This window comes from Ips typographus, linkage group LG2, assembly GCF_016097725.1.
Source record: "Ips typographus isolate SLU linkage group LG2, UJ_Ityp_2.0, whole genome shotgun sequence".
Classification (NCBI taxonomy): domain Eukaryota; kingdom Metazoa; phylum Arthropoda; class Insecta; order Coleoptera; family Curculionidae; genus Ips; species Ips typographus.
This window is the reverse complement of record NC_138423.1, coordinates 275,460-297,153: the sequence shown is the minus strand read 5'-3', so window position 1 is coordinate 297,153 and position 21,694 is coordinate 275,460. Positions and strand designations below refer to the sequence as shown.

Below are 21,694 nucleotides of genomic sequence, written 5' to 3'. Positions count from 1 at the left end.
TCTATTGCCTCTACAATATGCCGTCCACTGGTTGTTTGCCAAATTTCTAAAAGCAATTTGATGAAAGGCCCAAAAGTGTCAGTTTTTTACTTTCCAAAAGACCTTGCTCGAACCCAACAGTGGTTGAAAGCTTTGAAGTGGAATGATTTTACTCCAACACAATACTCAGTGGTAAGTACAATATGCTTTCTCATTCAGTAAACTTATTGCCTCTTACATACATTGGTATGTGACTTATGTGAGTTACATTTTGAGGCCGCCTGCATTTTGAGAGCAACAAAGGTTTACTCTGAAGAAACAGGACAGCTTTTAGATGTTCCATTGGCACATTTACATTTTAAAAGAAAGGTCTTGGTAATAATATAAAACCCATTTACCAGTTTTGCCTACCTAGATTCAAGGATTTCCAAATTTTCTTTGATTGAGCAGTTTTTACATTAGTTTGTTGTAACTACTTTCCAAGACAAAGGGTTCTAATCAAACTTGCTTTGGCTGGACTTTATTGGGTATAAAAAGCCATATCTATACATATCTGGATCAGGAATGAAGCGTTCTTTGATTTTTCACTCACAACTTCTAATCAACTACACGAAAAAATAAAAAAAAAAACATATTTTCTACTGCATCTCCATAGGTTTGTGTACAAAAAAAATCCGATAACGCCGCCATTAAAAGTGACATTCTAGGCTTTCTTGTACAGAGGGCGGTGCGGTATTGGATTTTGGCAACAGCGTACTGAAAATATGGCCTACTTAAGGTTTGTGTGAAGTTATCCATAAACCGTCAGCCATAAAACCGTCTCGGTCAGAACAGGCGGGCGTAAGGCCTACTATGATATTAACAGGCCCGAATACATCTTTATTTATAAGGAAGCGAGTTGTTTACAATTTTTTTGAGTGAATGCTTCCATCGGACATTTCTGGTTAATGGACATTCCTAAAAATGTCTCACAGTCATAAATTGCAACAGGGTCTGCGATGTTGAAAAAAAACTAAACGCAATTATCGTAATTCATCGCTTAGAGCATCCTGGACAATTTTTAAGTTTGAGTGCCACAACTTGACAGTGCTAAATCGATGTAAGGGATGTCCCTGGACAATTCTAAGGACATTTCATAGAATGCTTCACCGTCTGAGGGGTTGAAAAAAATTAAAAACGCATTCTAATCAACGACATTCGTCGTTTAGACTGTCCTGGACACTTTATAAGTCCGAGTGCCACAACTTCACAGTGCTAAATCGATGTAAGGGATGTCCCTGGACAATTCTAAGGACATCTCATAGAATGCTTCACCGTCTGAGGGGTTGAAAAAAATTAAAAACGCATGCTAATTAACGACATTTGTCGTTTAGACTGTCCTGGACACTTTATAAGTCCGAGTGCCACAACTTGACAGTGTTAAATCGATGTAAGAGATGTCCCTGGACAATTCTAAGGACATCTCATATAATGCTTCACCGTCTGAGGGGTTGAAAAAAATTAAAAACGCATGCTAATCAACGACATTCGTCGTTTAGACTGTCCTGGACACTTTATAAGTCCGAGTGCCACAACTTGACAGTGTTAAATCGATGTAAGGGATGTTCCTGGACAATTCTAAGGACATCTCATAGAATGCTTCACCGTCTGAGGGGTTGAAAAAAATTAAAAACGCATGCTAATTAACGACATTTGTCGTTTAGACTGTCCTGGACACTTTATAGTTATTAAAATATGGCCTACTTGATATTTTTTTCGTTTTCTGTCTTTGTCCCGCGCATGCAATTATCTACGTTTCTCTGTCAGTTACACGGTTTTCCTATGGTCGGTTTTGGATTTACCACACCTGTATAAATTATCTTGTTGTGTTAAGTAGGAATAAGGACCTGTACTAATGTAAATAATAGTGAGTCCAAACTAGTTTGGTTTACTTTTGTGCAGATGTCAGTCAGTATTACAAGTTTTAATGCTAAATAGTACTATCAGACTATGAAGGCTTTCACGGCCGGTCAAAAGTGAAATATGAAAGTTATCGGGGATTATAAGCTGTGGTTCAATGGAATTTCTTCCTGACGTTGCGTCCACATCTGCGGCGGACATTATCAAAGGCGATGGATATATCGAAGATCAAATTAAAAAAGCAAACGTTAACTTTCTGCGCTGTTGCACCGTATTTTCTCTTACACATCTTTGCGTCGTTTTGGAAAGTATTACTTTCCGTATTCGTTATGAAATAACTAAAATTCTAACAGAATTCCGAGGCATAAAGTGCACACGCCAGATTTCGTGAAAAACTCCGCTCCCCTTCTTGGTGTATCGAAGGGCATTTTTTTGTCAGTCGCCGTCGACCCAAATAATCTATAAAATACGCATTCCCGAACTTTATGGGAGCATCGAGGGGGAGTTTTTAATCCGGCGTGGGACACCGGCTGCAGCCGGCGGGGATCAACTGGGGGAAGACTGAGTGCTCTTAATTACACCACTTTGGAGTGACGTGCGCTACACAGAGGGTGCGAAAATCGCGTTAATTTTTTGAGGCTTTAGGGATTGCTTTACCTCAATATTTCGATAATGTTTCAATAAAGTTAAACGTTTCTGAAAAGTGAATGCACATTTTCTGAATATTGTTGTATGTGTGTATGGGAAACTCTATAATATGCAAATGGATAAACAAAGAGTCAACAAAGTTTTAACACCAAAAAAAATTTACAAAAAATGATGACTAATAAAATTTTACACTTAATAAAAGAAGAATACTAAAAAGTCCAGTCACACAACAGGACACAGAAGCAGTAGAATTATGTGGCACAATAAAAACACTGTACAATTTTAACGTACACAGAAGAGTAAATGAGGCAAATGGAACTGGCGTGATCACAGGCATTAATGGAAAGACTGTCGCCGACACAAACATGAAGAACAGATGAAAATCATATTTGGAAAAGTTTTTCAAGATCAAAGACAAAAGTTGAAAGCTTGGTAAATTGAATTTAGACAGTTGTAAAAGCTGAAATTGCAAGAGCCAACTCACGTGACGTTGATAATGCAATTTTGAGGTTGCAGCACCGAAAAAGCCATATGACACCTGTCAAAAACAGTCACGTGACTTTTAAAATGTATACATAGTTTAACCGTTGAAATTTCGTAAATCAAATTCAGACAGTTGTGAAAACTGAAATTGTAAGAGCCACGTTACTTGATGTTGATAATGCAATTTCGAGCTTGCAACACTGTAAAGACCAGTTGACACCTGGCAAAATCAATCACGTGGTCATAAAAAAAACAATTTGAACTAAGAAAAATCAAATTTAGTCAGTTGTAAAAGCTGAAATTGTAAAAAACACGTCACGTGACTTTGATAATACAATTTTGCAACACTGTAAAGACCAGTTGATATCTGTCAAAAATAGTCACGTATCAAAATGTATACAGGTGTGGTAAATCCAAAACCGACCATAGGAAAACCGTGTAACGGACAGAGAAACGTACATTATTGCATGCGCGGGACTAAGACAGAAAACGAAAAAAATATCAAGTAGGCCATATTTTCAAGGCGCTGTTGCCAAACGCCAAGTATTCATTACTGTCGACAAAACTAATTTTGTCGACGGTATTGGATTTAGGCAACAGCGCACTGAAAATATGGCCTACTTGGTATTTTTTTTGTTTTCTGTTTTTGTCCCACGCATGCAATTATCTACGTTTCTCTGTCAGTTACACGGTTTTCCTATGGTCGGTTTTGGATTTACCATACCTGTATACACTTATCTTCAACTGTTTCTGAGAAAGTGGCGTCTGTACACACAATTTCATTAAAAAAAAGGTTTGGAGGTCGGTGTTTGTCAATAGTTATGTTGTTATTTTAGTCATGTTGTGTGAACTTTGGAAATTCTACAAGCGGCTTCTTGACTAACTTGTAAATCTTTTTGAGAGAGTTTTCTTCTCAATGTGGTGCAATATCGAATACAGTATTCATTTTGCGAGTGTCAATATGAATGTTCAAATCTTTCTGAAACATATATCAGATTCTTATCCATTCAGTAGTAATAGCAGCTTTGGTTATGGTATTCCAGTTTGCCAGCTTTAGAAGTAGACATACATTTTCACTGAGCTTATTCCCTTTCTAGGATATGTATGAGCTATTCTTGAGAAACCGAATTGAAGGCTTTTTGTCAATATAATTCTCCGTCTGGAATATTAATTATTCTTTGCATTCCGTTGCTCTTTATGTTCATCCTTTTCGTTGTCACGAACAGAAATTCGTATTACTTAAAAATATATTAACTAACTTTTATTGGTTATAGCACTGAAAAAAGTTGATCATCAAAACTTAATATTTAAAGGTTCTGGGAAAAAGGACAAACTGAAACGACCAAAATCACTGGATCGATCAATAAAACTTCCATCAAAAACGGAAACTATTTGCCGCACGAAAAGCTGCCATCAAACATCGAAATCCGCAAGATCCCCGCTATCAATCTGCTATTATCCCGGGCTATTGCTCAGAATAATTGAATGTCAGTGGACTTGAAACAAAGATGTTACTCGCGGATGCCTGAACACGGGGACGACCCTAACCGAACACGAGGCCTATTAGATTAGGCCTAATCCATTTCTTATCGTTACACATCAAAGATCCGAACAGGAATTCCTATGAAACGTTGTACCGTGTAATGGGTAAACGTAATCAAGTGTGTATTGATGTAAACATCTATTTGCGCGTTAAAAATTTAAAAAAAATGAGCTAAAACAATATTCGCTTTAGAGAGTTTGTTAAAGCCGGAGATGTTCTACATGAAAAAGTGTCATGTTGTGTCGTGATCTTTATAAAAAAACATTAACATAAATACAATTGTGGTAAAACTAAAACCAGTCATAAGAAAACCGGGCAACGGATAGAAAAACAACGAAAATTGCATGCGCGAAACAAAGATAGAAAACCTAAAAAAGTCTGAGTAGAAAGTATGCTATTCCATTTTACCCCAACGAAAGGAGTGAAAGCAGGAACAAGTGCCTTATTGAGCGTGTTGGAAACTATCAATTTTCGACACAAATTAATTTATTAATTCACAATTTTAAAAAAATTCAAATGTTGAAAACTTTTCCAATATGGGAATTGTCAAAAATGTTAACTGACGAAATACACTGACCAGGTATAACGTTTAAATAGAAGCTGATAGTATCTGGACTTTTTTCGGTTTAGTTCACCACCTTTCCTGAAACGGAATACTTTTCTTGTACTTTGTGGTGATCACATGGTATAAACTTGGGTAGTTCTGGCTGTTAAAAGCCACCGTCTCTCTACCTCTTCACGAGATATTATTACAATTCAAAAAGTAGGTACATAATAAATAACTTTTTTCCAAAAAGCTCAAAGTTGGATAGGACTGGAATAATTGAGTAGTGGCGGTGTGATTTATTCTTCCCCCAAAGTTTGAAACGCAATCAACGGTCTTTTGTGTCACTATCAGGAATAATTCAATATTGCCTTTTTCGTGTGAAGAGTTGACACGTGCCGGCAAGGAAATCTGGTTAGATGGAGAAAATCTATCTCACCAGTGGTGTAAACTGTGTGCAGCACTGCAACTAGTTTAATACTGTACTTATTATTTTTACTGTATCGAAGTACACATCACATTCATTCTGTTTGCTGTGTGTTGTCCAGTTTTGATTCATTTAGAATATTTTATAAGTTAAGCGGGCTACCACTGGTGCATCTACTTTGGCTACAATCCCTGCCAGGACAGTGTGTTTACTTTCATATCGCGAGTGGCTTGTAATTCAATGATAATATGTTATCTACCCTCGAGCAGATTGCGGTTGGAATTTTAACGAATAAGGGGGTGCATCTTCTTCACTTCCTGCACATAAATTTTCCAGATTATTTGGCCAGATTTATCGCAGTAAAGCGCGAACAGGCCGAAATTAAATTTCAATTTAAATACCACTTTTGTTTACTTTGAGTTATCGGATTAAAAAAAAGTTATGTGATGGGTATAAAAATGACATTTCTTTACGACTGTTTAATAATATGAGTATTATTCACTAGTTTTGAATAGATTCCTGGCTAGATATGGTGTGAAGAGAACAGCGGACACCCAAGAGATTAACATAGAAAAGGCTTATGTCATGCAGTGGACAACCATTAGCTGAAGAAGAAGAAGAATCCGATTGAAAGGACGATTCAGATTTGACAAAAAACAGTGACAAGGATGAAGCAATTTAACTAAACAACAACTTAATTTAACTTCAAAGGAAAATGCAGAATAAAACGGGAAATTGGATTTGCAAAAAGTAATAAAACTCGCAAATAATAGAAAACTACTCTTTTTATTCATATTGCTGTCCTGTTTTAATTCTTAGGGATTGTCTCAGCTGGCTGGCAAATCTTGTAATTTTTTCAAATAATTTGAGGTCGGACAGTGTCATGGTCATGACGCTTTTGATTGGCAAGTTTAGTGTAAAACTAATGTATTTGTATCTTCTTTTATCAAATGTCATTGAAATGGTATGGAAATACACTAGTTTTGCACTAAACTTGCCAATCGGAAACGCCATCAGAATGCTTCTACTTATCAGTTTCTGCACAACTTTTAAGCACCTTATTTATTTGTGGGATAAGTTGGTTTATTTGACTGACATGGTATGGACTTTGGTTGTCGATGGATAGCAAATGAAAAGAGCTTTCCAAAGATGGGTCGATATCATGATTTATTTGTAAATCCAACGTGTTCAAAAAATTAGCTTTTATGTTAACTGTCACTAAAGAGGAAAAAATCCAATATATTGGCACAAAAGTAAAAATTAAGTAGATTTTTATGTTTTTTTTTCAAATAATTTGAAGTAGGTCAGGAATATGAATGTGCTTATCAATTTTCATGCAGTTTTGTTTGAACCCGAATAACTGCCTTATTTTACTGACATGGTAGGAACTTTTGTATGTCGATGGATTGCCAAGGAAATAGGCTTTCTAAAGATAACTCTAACTCAATTTTTTTTTTCATGTTTTACTTACATGGCATGGACTTTTATATGTCGATGGATAGTCAGTTATATTGTTTTCGAAATTTTAATAAGAAGAGTAAGGTAGATAAGGCTCTATGTCTGCTCTTCTCTACATATAACACTCTATAGCCATGCCAGCTTTCTTATGTGTTACAAATGACAATTAGGATAAATAGTTGAAGCAATTTTAAACACCTTAAGTTGTGTAATTTAATAGAAAACGTTTCACTGGGACAATCCATTTTGACAACTACATAATAAATAAAAATCATAAACCTCTTATCGCCACACATGTAACGAACAGAATATCACATTTCCAAGTCCCAAAGGGCAAAAAGACGTTTTTTAACTCGATATCTTAATACAATCAACATTTTGCGCCATTGTGGCCGAGTAAATAGAGGTTATAATTGAATATGTGTCACATCGAGGGTTGGCTATTAAAGGCCTATTGAGCGCAGCGGGAGATATGTCGGGGAGAGATACAACACGACATTTCCTTAAATGTTTGGAAAACTAGTTATCCAGCCCTTTAAGTCTGATATTTGGCAATATAACTGGCACTTACCAGTTTTAACTTGATACTTCAACGTGGTGGCACAGTCGTGCACCAGCTGTTGTAACGGTACTCCATGATCGGGTACTCTCAAATCCAGCAGTTTCTGCATTTCTTCTGGATGATGAAAATCCAGAATTTTCTCGTTGCGATCATTGGTCGATTTGATGAAGTCCAGAAGGACGTCCACGACCTTTTGCAGAAACTCACGGGTTTGACCCTCGTTCTCCGTTTTGTAAGGGAGAATGTCTATAAAGTACATACAATATTAAAACCAAAAGGTCTTTGAGTGGCAACCTAAAATGGGCTAACGCTAAGTTCTAAACTACAGTCACAGTACTATTAGTACCACTCTTTAATGAATATTTGTGAATCTAGAGGTTAGAAAATGTTTGTTTTAGGTCAAGTAGTTAGTAGAGAAAAAATATTGCTCAAATTGATATCTACAGGGTGCCACAAATTCGTGTATAGAAATCGCGAAAACGGTAAGAGATACAGAGTTAGGTTAAATGGAGGCAAAGTTGCGGAATTTGGAGTTCAATCTTATGCCGTTTGATCATTTAAAAAAATCCGATTACTTTCGGTAATATCTGAAAAAATTGAAATTTTGGAAAAAAACGTTTTTGATTGTTAAAACGGCATAAGATTGAACTCCAAATTGGGCAACTTTACCTCCATTTTACTAACTCTGTATCTCTTACCGTTTTCGAGATTTCCCATACCCTGTATATCACAGCATAGTTTGTAGTTGAAAGCTGCTTTTTTTGATCAATCACACACACTAGTTAAATAAACCGGTCGATCAGTTTATTTCTATTTTTATTTGAGTATAATAATAGTAATTATCCAGAATAATATACTATTAAAAATTCAAACACAGAGTTATACTACTAGTCTACTAATACTTTGCTAAAACAGCTACTAAACAAATTACTAAAATTCTTTATTGTTGAAAAAGGTGCTTTTTTTAAACATTTGAACACTAAACAATTTGACTATAAAAGTAACCAATTTCAACAATAAATGTCTATAACAATATGATTTATGCCTTTTTTTGCTTTGGTGAGAAATTGTTACTTTGAACATCGATTTTAAAAAACGTTTTTCAACAATAAAGATATAATGCAGTGAACCATTAAAAATCCACGCATTATCTAATAAGAAAATTTCATTACTGTTAGGCACTTTCTCTTTGAAAAAATTTGGAAGGCCACTGACAGCTTTATGTAGTAATTCTCGGGCTAAAGGAACGTCTTCCGTATGGTAGGGTAGAATGTCTGAAAAAAGCATATTACGGTCCTCTTTCTTGTTTTGTGTGATCAATAAATGTACCATAAACGATTAATGGTTCGTTCCCGAGAAAAATCGTTTATGGTACATCCTATACTAATAACTAGGTCAAAATTGCATAGACCAGCCAGCTGAGTTCTTAAAATAAGTTGCATGCAACACACTTTCACTTTTTGTTTCAGAAAAGAGGCTAGAAAATCGACAATAAATTATCTGGGGGGGCTCTAGAAAAGCCACAGCAATTTTTCAAACAGTAATCCCACTTCCCCAGTTTATTTACTCGAGTTTAGCCGGGAATTACTCTTGTCGTTTATTATGGAAAAGACAAGGATAATACGACCCCAGAGAAAAGGAGAGATTTTCTTTCTCTCCACCACATGCGCCATTAATAATCGTTATAAATGGTCTGGGTTCATATTGAGATCAGCTTGATATAATATCCATTTTTTTCTGAAAGCAGTTCAAGTCTTTAAAAATGTATTCTGCTTACTCCTTGATAACGATAAAGATAACTAAACAGTGTGGTAAGCATCCACTCCTGCATCACATAAAATGACTTAAAATATGTGTATTATTCAAAAAGTGATAATGTGTCAAAAGTGCGGAAAAGTGTTATATACAAGGAGTTCGGTTTGAATTAAGAAAGTTGGTATACTTTGTAACTGACCCTGTATACGTCAAAATGCACAGCTAAACAAGAATTCATATCAGTTATATTAAAAAAAAAATTCAATTTTGTTCAACTGGCTATGATCAGAAAAGAGATAGTAACGTTAATTTGGAACGTTTTCAAAACATAACCATAACCAAACACAAAAGATAAAATTAACTAACGTAACTGTAATGTAAATTTGCGGGTTTAATAGCTTCAGAATAGTGTTTCAGGGAGTATACATTTACATTATTCAGGTCATTTAAGAAACGTTACTACAACCTTACTTTTGCGTCTTAAAATAAACAAAAGTGTATAATAATTCATTTTTAATTAGATAAACTTATTTTGAATTTTGGATTTTGAATGTTGGAACCATTAGCGTAAATTCCAGGTTTGTGGTGGAAAAGCAGCAAGCTGAAAGCAACAAGTAACTGTGTAAATGCCGCCCATGGAAATGGTGGAATTACCATAAACGTTGAAATAGCCAGAAAAAAAATTCTTCAACAAAAATGATGATGACACCACCCTCCAACATTTAACGGTAAAGCAAATTACGATTCAAATAGTGAACAAGCTTTAAGGGGATGAAGTCTCAATTATACCTCCAAATAATTAATTAGTCTGTCGGTTTAGTTTAAAGCCCGATTTCGACTGAACCACCTGGGATATTTCATTATGCTAACAGCCGTAAATCACTTTAGTTAATACCGCAAAATAGGATTTTGGTGTTGGTATTAACAAACCAAAACTTCTATTTCCTTTTCAGTGTATAAATCAGATCGTATTAACTGAAATTCAATCGATAAACAGCCTGTATATACTCTTCGTAGTATAAAATATGGGAGAGATTAGGAACGTGGATGAAGCGTTTGACTGATGGTCTATTTAGGGGCTTAAATCCGCCGCGTATGCCGCAAAAACCGTCTTCGGGGAAACACTAAAGAGTATACTCAAGGGATTCGAGGATTAAGTTTCCGCAAGCCGTCTGACAAGCCCTTTTTTACTGCTATTTCATGATAGAGAGGTGTGGGATTGAATATTTTCACTTTCGCACAACATCAGCTTTGTTTTCACTTTAACCTAATTCTGGAAAGCAGGGAACGCCATTTTTAAGAAAAGTGTTGGAAGAAGAAGTTTACAATGGCAGGTCTTGTCACATTCTGTATATCTTTCTCTTTATAACAGCAGCAGTGGCGATAGCGATATTGCGCATGACCTCCATCACAGTGTGGACGCTGCTAGAAATTTACGCACAACGGAGATCGTTTAGAACATAAACTTTAAACATTCAAACAGAACGGCATGAGACATCCAGCAAATCTTACCAGAAGCCTGGTATTTCTATCATCAAATCTCCAATCATAAAACGGAAACTTCTGCATTGTTCTGTGAATAAGCATGGCAAAGTACCTGGGTTTTTGAAACATTTAGGTAACACAGCAAGAAAATGGCTAATCCGCATCTTTTCTAGTTTCTTAGAAGGAGGGCTTAGAGAACAAAAATAGTGGCCTTCTGAAACCTGGTACACCAGCAAACCAGCAAAGTTGTGGACCGATTTCTTCTTAACTTTATATACAAATTACTGGAGAGAAACTATATGATGGAATAAACGGCCCAGTTTTGGAACAAATCCCAGTTGACCAGACGGCCCAAATAAAGTTTAAGCGACCAAGTGCTAAGTTTACCAACTTTCATAGAGGCTAGTTTTCAAGAAAGGCTTAAAACATTTGTCATGTTTGTGAACCTATGTGGCTTACTACTTATTCAATGTTATGCTAAAAGTACAATTATTACAGTTGGAAACGTTTACACCGGGAAAGCTTTTCTCAATCGATCCGCTTTCCTGAATGATTGCAACCTCTTTTGTGACGCCAGAAGCATCCGTGGAAGTGGAACTTACAATTCTTCTGGCTATCTTAATTTTATTCTGCATCGACTCTTCAATGTAACCTTCAGCTACACTCCACGAGCGCCAACCTCCATAACACTTTACAGCCGAAAGGTCTGCTCCTGAATCTGCGGGCGAACGCCGAAAGCAATGTCCGGTATAGCCCTCCGGATTTGGCAACTTCAAATACTTTGCTACTACACTGGGTAGCTTACCCGTAGTATTTTTCCCAATGGGTTGCATAGAGCATTTTGCTTTCTTATATGATAAGAAAAAGCGCAGATTGTTGGCAGATTTTGGTCTCAGTGCTATATATTTCTTCGTCACTGTCAAGAAATTCAAATTATTGTCTCCGTTATTGTAGTCAACAATAGTGAATATTCTTGGAATCTTCGTTTTTGTTTGACGCAGTTGTACCAAAATAGATTAGTCCATAATGGTAACATTACCAAACAGTAAATTCGTCAATTTCTCTCTTCTGCAAGCTCCTGCAATCCCGAAGCTTATAACAACCTTATGGAGCAAATAGCTTTCATCTAGAGCAGTTGCAAAAAGTCTCTGAATTTCCTTCCTCGTAAAGATACTGGACTTCTTCGGAATATATCCTTCCGAACGTCGTTTTAGAAATGCGATCACATTCGGGAACTTACTGATGTGGATGTCTCTATAAACAACGACTTTAACATTGAGTAGACTGACCATAACGTTGAAGGCTTCAAAATCTGGCTTCTTTCATTGAAATAAACCAACACTTTATGCTCGTCACTTGCCTTAGATCACACCATTTAACAAAATCTTGGTATGACTTTTCATAAAATATTCTTGACTTTTTTGGCAACAACTGTAGGCATATTTTACTGGCTGTTTCCTCGAGTTCAGCTAATGTTCCATCATTTTCGTCGGAATAGGTTCTTAGGCGTACGCCCTTGGTACAAAAATAACTATTTTTTTACAATTTTTGAGTATAGAATTCTAAACTGAGTTTTATCCTCAAGCTTCGTTTGCTCGCAATTTACTGCATCTGGTTTTTATATTTCTAGACTGGAACATAGTTGGACAAGTACTATATGTCTCAGTAACAATTACATAGCGACACCTGAAAATGATAAATCTTCTACAGTAACTTTTTCTTATTTGGTTTTTCCATTTTGTGATCACGTTCAAATGGATTGTCTTTGGAGTGCTTAATTAACAGTCAGAGATTCCGAAGAAATGACAAATCAAACTAATCTGACAATGACAAAACTTTCCTTTTTAATACCAATTCATCAAATAACAATTCGACAAGTTTGCCGTGAAATACGGATATAACTTATTCGACAATTAATCTTTGGAATACACTTTAGTGGCCAAATAGATATTACCTACTTTATTAGCAGATGGAAATACCGGCCCTTAGAGTTCAAATCATACAAACTGATTTGTCCAGGTATATCCGAAAACGTTATTTAGAAATTAGTGGCAGTATTATAATTTTGTCTATAAACAAAAAGGAGTTTGAATCTTTTTTTAAACTATTAACATTCCATCGAAACAAGTGCACCAAACCCTTGTGCAAGGAAAATGTTTTAAACGGGCCTGAGGGACTTTTAATTAAACATCGCTATTCCCCTCGGGCATACAGCCGAGACAAACCAGTGACGTAACATTTCACCCCCTTTAAGTTTCTAATAAAAGATTCGTTCGAGAAGCTTAAAAACCATTAACCAAGACACACATACAGTATTGAGGTCGTATTTGCTACTTTAGCTGTAGTTGGCTTGTTGCAATATCATATTCATTTAAGTATCAATTTTTCCACAGTCAAAGTATTTGTATTACTGTAAAAAAAACTATTTTTTCGAATTATTCAAACGGCGCTACTGATTTTAGAGGCAATAAGGCTACCCTCGGCGAGATACAAGCTGTGCCTTTCCGGGAGCAGCTGTTACCCGGACTCACCCCATCCCGTAAGAATGTCTGGAATTGAAAATTATTCACTGCCTGATCCGTAATTGAAATACCTCTTGTCTGTTTGCTTATTGTACTTTTGATTTATGCGCATTTTGCACACTGGCGACCGATAAGCGGACGATGCCAATTTAGGTTTTGCAGGAAAAACTCTTCAAACATCCCGTGACTGTATGTAGCGGCTGTCTAAATGGTGAAAGTGGTAATCGTTGGCTGCATTCAATGTCGAATAATACGAAACAAACGTTTGCTCAGTAATAAAACCATAAAAAAATAATGTATGGTGAATATGAAAGGATGGAGCAATAGTAATCAAAGTGTGAGACAAAAGTCGTTCAGTATGGCGGCAGTACATTTCCGGTTGACACTGTCAAAAAAACAGTGGCGATAAACAATCTGTTGTTGTCCACTATTAACAAATCCACTCGTCAATTCAATTAATTTAGTAATTTAAGTTTCCACTTAATCTGTACAATTTTAGGTTAGATACATGTAAATACATCAGCATTAAAAGTGTGACTGTCGTCGTATACGTAAAATCTAGTTAATCTAATACAAATCTAAACAAAACATCGATCTAACCTATAAATTGGTCATTTTGCTTGCATCTGGCATGCAGCTTGACGCACTTCGAAGTGCACTTTGAAGTCAAATTGAAATTATTTTTAATGTAAATGACACTAATAGAGGTCCATATGTCAAGCTTGCCAATTTCATAACAAAGTTGATTTTGAAGTGAATGTAAATGTAGCTTAACTTCACATACCACCAAATATAATTATTACAAAACTGTTTTACGACTAACTTTGGAAGTTTCATTCAATTACGCAGTAGGCGAATGCGCAATCGATGTCGTTCACAAAGATGGCGACTTCCGTTTTGGTAGCTTAATGCACAAACGGGTGTACCACCAAGAAAAGTAAGCCAAGAAGGTGCATGCCAAAAATTCCAATATGGCCGAAATAGTGGTTGACAGTTTGCATTTGTTTGTATTGTGGAAATTGAGTTTTTCGATGATTAAATTAATTTTTAAGGTTTAAAGTCAAGACTTGGGATTACTTGCCAAAGTAATTTTTGTTTGCTATTGTATATTGTTGTTTATATGTTTATTGTTCTAATGAAAGTGTAGTTTGTGTTCATTTTATTGTGTTCATTGTTCTATAATTTGTTGTTGGTTTTTTAACTTAAATTCTATTGCCTCTACAATATGCCGTCCACTGGTTGTTTGCCAAATTTCTAAAAGCAATTTGATGAAAGGCCCAAAAGTGTCAGTCTTTTACTTTCCAAAAGACCCTGCTCGAACCCAACAGTGGTTGAAAGCTTTGAAGTGGAATGATTTTACTCCAACACAATACTCAGTGGTAAGTACAATATGCTTTCTCATTCAGTAAACTTATTGCCTCTTACATACATACATTTTACAGTTACATTTTGAGGCCGCCTGCATTTTGAGAGCAACAAAGGTATACAGACAGCTTTTAGAAGTTCCATTGGCACATTTACATTTTAAAAGAAAGGTCTTGGTAATAATATAAAACCCATTTACCAGTTTTGCTTACCTAGCTTCAGGGATTTTCAAATTTTCTTTGATTGAGCAGTTTTCACATTAGTTTGTTGTACTTTCCAGGACAAAGGGTTCTAACCAAACTTGCTTTGGCTGGACTTTATTGAGTATAAAAAGCCATATCTATACATATCTGGATTAGGAATGAAGCGTTCTTAGATTTTTCACTCACAACTTCTAATCAACTACACGAAAAAATAAAAAGAAACATATTTTCTACTGCATCTGCATAGGTTTGTGTACAAAACGAGAACCGCTAACGCCGCCATTAAAAGTGACATTCTAGGCTTTCTTGTACAGGGTGCTGCATTTTCGATGGTTTTACGGGGTACAGAGAAAACGGTAATAGATAGAAAAAAAAGTAGCATACGTGTTCTGATCTCTTTTTCAAAACTGAGATGACCCAAAAAATGGGCGGCGAAAACTTCTTTTGTTTTAAAGATGCGGGGGGCTTTTGAAAATTGGTCATTTTGGAACCCCCTCTGTACTTCATTTGCTATTAAAATTATCAAAAAAGGGAAAACGGTTAGGTAGAAGGTCCGGTAGAAGTTTTGACGTAGAATCCAATGGCGTAGTCAGTTTTTTTCTATTACGTTTAGTTTCTGACATGTGACAGTAAGTTATATTTTTTTTAAATGAAACACCCTATATATTTTTAGTTCATTTAATTCTGTTGATTTTTACTTTTTCAACGGTCTATTAAAACATATAAGTTTGTAAATGTTAATCTTGGTAATTAGAAAAAAAGCGTTTCCTTAACAAAAAAGTGCTAAATAATATGTATAAAATTACCCACAGTCGAAACAAAATTTGGATATGTTCATATTAACATGTTACATGTCGTTTATAAACAGTTTTTTCAACTTCTACCTTAAAAATAGTAGAAAAGTGTTAGTTTATATGATTTCCGATTTTGTTTGGTATTTTAGATATTGGCCTTTTTTTAGCTAAGCAAAGGTATTTTTTTAAAATAACAGGATTAACCTCTACAAACTTATATGTTGTAATACACCGTTGAAAAGGTAAAAATCAACAGAATTAAATGACGTAAAAATATATAGGATGTTTCATTTAAAAAAATGTAACTTACTGTCATATGTCAGAAACTAAACGGAATAGAAAAAAACTGACTACACCATTCGATTCTACATGAAAACTTCTACCGGGAACCGTTCTTCCTTTTTTGATAACTTTAAGAGCAACTGAAATACAGAAGAGGTTCAAAAATTACCAATTTTCGAAAACCCCCCGTATCTTTGAAACAAAAGAAGTTTGCGCCGCCCACTTTTCGCCAGTCATCTCAGCTCAGAAAAAGAGGATCAGAACACTTATGCTACTTTTTTTCTAGCTATTACCGTTTTCTCTGTACCCCGTAAAACCATCGAAAATGCAGCACCCTGTACAGAGGGCGGTGGGTGTACAGGATTATCCACCCAAACCGTTTACTAAAAGTATATTAGGATATAATATTAATAGAAATTTGAAATTTTGTGTCGATCCGGTTTGACCGGAAGTTAATGTCAACTTACTTACTTTAATTGGAACACCCTGTATGTTATTGTATTTTTAAATAGTCCGATCGATTTCAAATATTTTTCATGTATCATAACCTATATCAATCTACAAGGGTTTTCGAGATATTGACGTTTACAAAATGACACTTTCAGGTTTTCAAGTGTCATAACTCCTAACCAGAACTAGAGTTTTGCTCTATCTTATTCAAATTAAGAGGAATGACACTCCGAAAACTAAAGATGTCACTTTTCAAACGTCGATATTTCAAAATATTTGAAATCGACAGGACTATTCAAAAATACAATAATATACAGAATATTCCATTTAAAATAAGCAAGTTGGCATCTACTTTCGGTCAAACCGGAAGTGAAAGAAAGATGAAAATATTTTCAAAATACAGGGTAATTCAAATTCGACCCTCACCATTGGGATCTCGGAAACTATAAGAGATACGAGAAAGTTTAAATTGGGGCAAAGTTGCGCAATGCAAAGCTCAACCAAATGCAGTTTTAAAAATTTCGATTTTCCGAGTACTTCCGAAGATATCCGAAAAAAACTGAAAATTTGATTTTTTGTTTTTATTTATTTCTAATCTTATTTGAAGAGATATTCCAAAACTAAAAGCACCTTTTCATTGCCACTTTTTCTCAGCTATTCGATGATGGATTCAAATTTGCCACACGACGTTTCGTTTTTTGGCAGCCATCATCAACTTTCTTTTTTCTTATGGGCGCCATATTGGATTTTTAGCCCACCAAATAGTACGTTTTATTCTGATTTTAGTGATGTATAATAACTTATGATTTGCTTCATAAATAACAAAATAATTCAATAAAAACTATTTTTACTTTAGTTATTGGCTTTGAGTTAATGGGCCGTTTTAAAAAATGTCATTATTTGACAGTACTTGTCAAACACGATAATTCGGACGATCATTAGAGCTTTTAGAGATTTTATCTTTGTTACCTTTGAGTGAATGAGACCTTTTATGAAGATTACTTGGTAGTACTTGTCACACGCAATTGGCCTGAACATACTTAGTCACAAAGGTGTACACGTGACTTAAACCGGTTTATTCACTCGAAGAGCTTAGGCCACTCGCTACGCTTGTGGACCTAGTTGTTCTTTTCGTGAATAAAAAGTGGTTTAAGTCACTTGCTGTATTATTAAATCACTCTGAATGACATTCGCTTATTTACAGATGTAAACAAACAAACATCAATGTTACATCTACGGGGCGCGGTGCAAATTTAATAGAACTGTAATTTTAGTTTTTTTTTTAATATAAGAAGTCGAAATTTAATAAAATACTGTATAAGACACGTGACTTAAACCGGTTTATTCACTCGAATAAATATGAATGAATAAAAAATGGTTTGTCACTTCCAAAATAAATAACTATAAACTTGCACTTAACATTATAAAAAATTGAAATTTGGCAAAAAATTAAGTTCCTAAAATGATGATCTTTCTCTTGGAAACATAAATAAGCCTTTTAAGTTAGAGATAATGCTAACAAATCTCTTTTTCTAATTAACCTAAATAGTTAACATTTTCTGCGGGGGTTTCTTTTCTAGATACATTTTTAACTATGATTGACTTGCTCTAATGTTCGTCCGAATTATCGTGTTTGACAAGTACTGTCAAATAATGACATTTTTTAAAACGGCCCATTAACTCAAAGCCAATAACTAAAGTAAAAATAGTTTTTATTGAATTATTTTGTTATTTATGAAGCAAATCATAAGTTATTATACATCACTAAAATCAGAATAAAACGTACTATTTGGTGGGCTAAAAATCCAATATGGCGCCCATAAGAAAAAAGAAAGTTGATGATGACTGACAGAAAACGAAACGTCGTGTGGCAAATTTGAATCCATCATCGAATAGCTAGGAAAAAGTGGCAATGAAAAGATGCTTTTAGTTTTGGGATATCTCTTCAAATAAGGTTAGAAATAAATAAAAACAAAAAATCAAATTTTCAGTTTTTTTCGGATATCTTCGGAAGTACTCGGAAAATCAAAATTTTTAAAACAGCATTTGGTTGAGCTTTAAATTGCGCAACTTTGCCCCAATTTAAACTTTCTCGTATCTCTTATGGTTTCTGAGATCCCAATGGTGAGGGTCGAATTTGAATTACCCTGTATAGCACCCATCGAATTTATCTTACTTCCAAAATTTCAAATTTTTATAAATGTATGATCCTGATAAACTTTTAATCAACGGTTTGAATGGCTAACCCTGTATTGTTACCTCCTGATACCTCCTCCCTGTATTGCTTTTTTTACTCGAAGCATACACCTCACGGAGTTCTTTGTTCGGAGTTCTTTGGCGTTGTCAAATTGTGTTTTTTGTACTTAAATTGTTAAAATAAAATGCTTCTGCGTAAATAATGTTTTCACAACAATTTCAATTAAGAAATATTTTCATCTATTTCATATTTAAATATTACAATTTATAGATGTTACTGACCAATCAGATCGGTGTTTACTGAATGATGCTGCATTAATGGGGCTATTCCTTGATTTGGAAACGCCATTTGTACTTTCTAACTCATAGAGTTGAGTACAGATGTCACCTGATGTTACACAACAACTAAATTCTTTTAAACTAATCTCCGACATACGTGAATTTAATATGACGTCCCAATTTGTCGTCACTGCCATCTGCTTTGAATCCAAGATTTAAGATGCCAAATAGGCGCGGTTTGTCGTTCAACGTTTACCCTAGTTCAGTTAGTACTATTTTTTTCATACTTTATTAAAATTTAATTGAATATTACTTATCTTTCATACATTTTAGGGTAACATTTGTATAAAAGAACTGTTAGTGAATTGTCATATAACATTTCAGGCGGATATTGATTTCTGAAACAATAAAAGGCTGACGTCACGAGTATTAAAGTGTAGAACAACATGGCGGACAAATCGTCCAAAATAAAATGGCGGAATATGCGCAATCGAAACCACACACACGTTCAATCAATAATCAATATCTGCTCAACAAGACCTCATCAGGTTTTCCACACTACCAAATACTTTTCAAGCATTTTTCTACTCTACCCACATTTTCACAAACTGCAAAATTCAATTCAAAAAGTGCGACTTACCGTTATATTTCAAATTAGCGGTGGCGGCACTGAGTTTGTAATTCGAAGTGTTGGAGGCCATGACGGAGAACTCTGGATGCTGGACGACTGAATCAAGATTCCCGTAGGAAGCCCCGTTCAGCTCTCGTCTGCAAAGGTCAAAAAAGGTGACCTAAATCGCGGGGGCGGCGCGCGCTCTCGTGACGTCATAGCGCCGGGGGTGGAGTCTATGCCGCCCCCGCGTTTACGGGAGGTGGTGGCCCGGGACGCCGCATTTTTAATGTTTATAGCCGGTTTGCGAGGGAGGCGGCAGGGCAAAGGAATGTGTTTTGATTGAATTTACGAGATTGGCAGGGCTGAGGATGTGCCGCTCCAAAGTAGGACAAAACTGTACAAAATTGGTTACTTGGCAAAAAAAAACTTTCTAGGAAATATTGTAATAAAATTCAAACTTTTAAGGCAAGAAAGTTTCAATACATTTTTTGCCAATTTTGATGAATAGTGTGCTTTGAACAATGTTAAAATAAATTATAAAGTTTGTTCTGATAGGTAATAAAGAATAGTAGATTTCTGGTGAGTCACATAAAATACAAGTTTTCATATGTGTTATAGATAATTTTCTCTAACTTACCTATAGAAAAAGCAAAATATCACTTCTATACAGTTCTGCCAATGCTTTGTCACCTAAATGGTGAATAATGGTGGTAAAAGAATTTCCAGTTCAATAGGTATAGTAGACATTACAAAGCTTTGTTAAAGTTTCTGAAACTTGCCAGAGACTTCTATAACGTTCTAGAAATCCCAGAACCTTCTAAAACCTTCTGGAGCGTTCTAAATCCGTCTAAAGCCTCTCGGACCTTCTGGCCTTTTGTAGAACATTCTAGAAACATTTTAAAATGTTTCAGATCTTCAAAGAAATGTTAAAAGCCTTGCTGTCAAATCCTTTTACAAGATACTGGAACATTGTAAAGTGTTGTAGAATATTGTTAAAGATTCTGGAGCGCTACGGAAGGTCCTACAGCGTTCTAGGACTGTCTAGAGCGTTTTAAAGTCTACTAAATCACTCTAAAATTTTCCAGAATATTCTAAAACCTGCCTGAGTACCTTTATAACCATCTAGGCCACTTCTTTATAATCTTCCGCCTCTATAAAGTTCTAGAAATTTGCGGAATGATTCAAAGGTTAGTGTGTAGAACCTTCCAGAACCCTCTAGAACGTCATGAAACCTTCCAAAGCTTTGTTAAAGTTGCTAAAGACTTTTTTATTCTCGAATATCTCAAAACCTTCTAAGACTTTTTGGACCGTTCTAAATCCGTCTAAAGGCTCTTGGAACTTTTTTGCCCTTTTCAAAACCTTCCGAATCTCTGTAGAACGTTTTAGAAACTCAGAGAAATGTTAACCGCCTTTCCGATTGCTCTTCGAAACTTTCAGGGTGTTCCAAACCTTCTAAAACTCTCTAGAGTCTTCCAGAACGTTCTAGAGTCCTCAAATAGCTTCCAAAATTCTCTAGAACTCTCTGAAACCTTCCAAAGCTTGGTTGAAGCTCCTACAAGATTTCATATACTTTTATAACGTTCTGGAACCTTCCAAACGCTTCCAGATACTTCTACAAAATTCTGCAACATTGTCGGATATGGTAGACTATCGTTAAAGATTCTCAATCCTTCCGGAACATGTTACACCGTACTAGCTTTGTCTACATAGAAAGTAGCAGCCTATCGGAATACTTCCAAGATGTTTAGAAGAACAGCTTTCATAACCTTCTACGTCATTTCTAAACCTCATATCTTTGCCGAAACTTCTATAACGTTTTAGAAATTTGCCAAATGATTCAAAGGTTTGTGGCAAGTTCTAAAACCTTCTAGAACCTTGTGAAACCTTCCAAACCTTTTGAAACGTTCTAAATCAGTCTAAAGGTTCTCGGAGTTTTTTTGCATCTCAAAACCTCCCAGATCTTTGTAAAACGTTTTAGAATTTTGTTTTTATTTACAGATTTTTAAAGACATTTTAAAAGCCTTCCGAAACGCTCCTAGAACTTTTCAGATTGTTTCCTAATCTGTCCTAACATTCTAGAACTCTTCAAACGCTGTCAAAACGTTCTTAAACAATACATTTCACTACATAATAGGTACAAATGTTTGTATTATGTTATTAAAAATGTAGGTATACTATTATCGGCGGCGGTTTGAGATGGACCATCC

The 21,694-nt window shown here is 35.4% G+C and overlaps 1 protein-coding gene across 2 annotated transcripts in view; it reads right to left on the bottom strand.

Annotated features, from left to right (window-relative positions):
• Gad1 (glutamate decarboxylase) overlaps positions 1 to 19,661 on the bottom strand; it is a 28,928-nt gene extending 9,267 nt beyond the window's left edge. The window contains exons 1-3 of one of the 2 annotated variants that reach the window (XM_081972178.1): positions 19,515 to 19,652; positions 8,716 to 8,817; positions 7,553 to 7,789 (exon numbers count right to left, since the gene is read on the bottom strand). In XM_081972178.1, coding sequence (XP_081828304.1) covers positions 7,553 to 7,789; positions 8,716 to 8,817; positions 19,515 to 19,575 — 400 coding nt within the window. In that variant the 5' untranslated portion in view covers positions 19,576 to 19,652. Of the gene's footprint in view, positions 1 to 7,552; positions 7,790 to 8,715; positions 8,818 to 19,514 lie in introns of both variants that reach the window. The other variant, XM_081972179.1, reaches the window with a different exon arrangement.
• Positions 19,662 to 21,694: the final 2,033 nt, after the last annotated feature.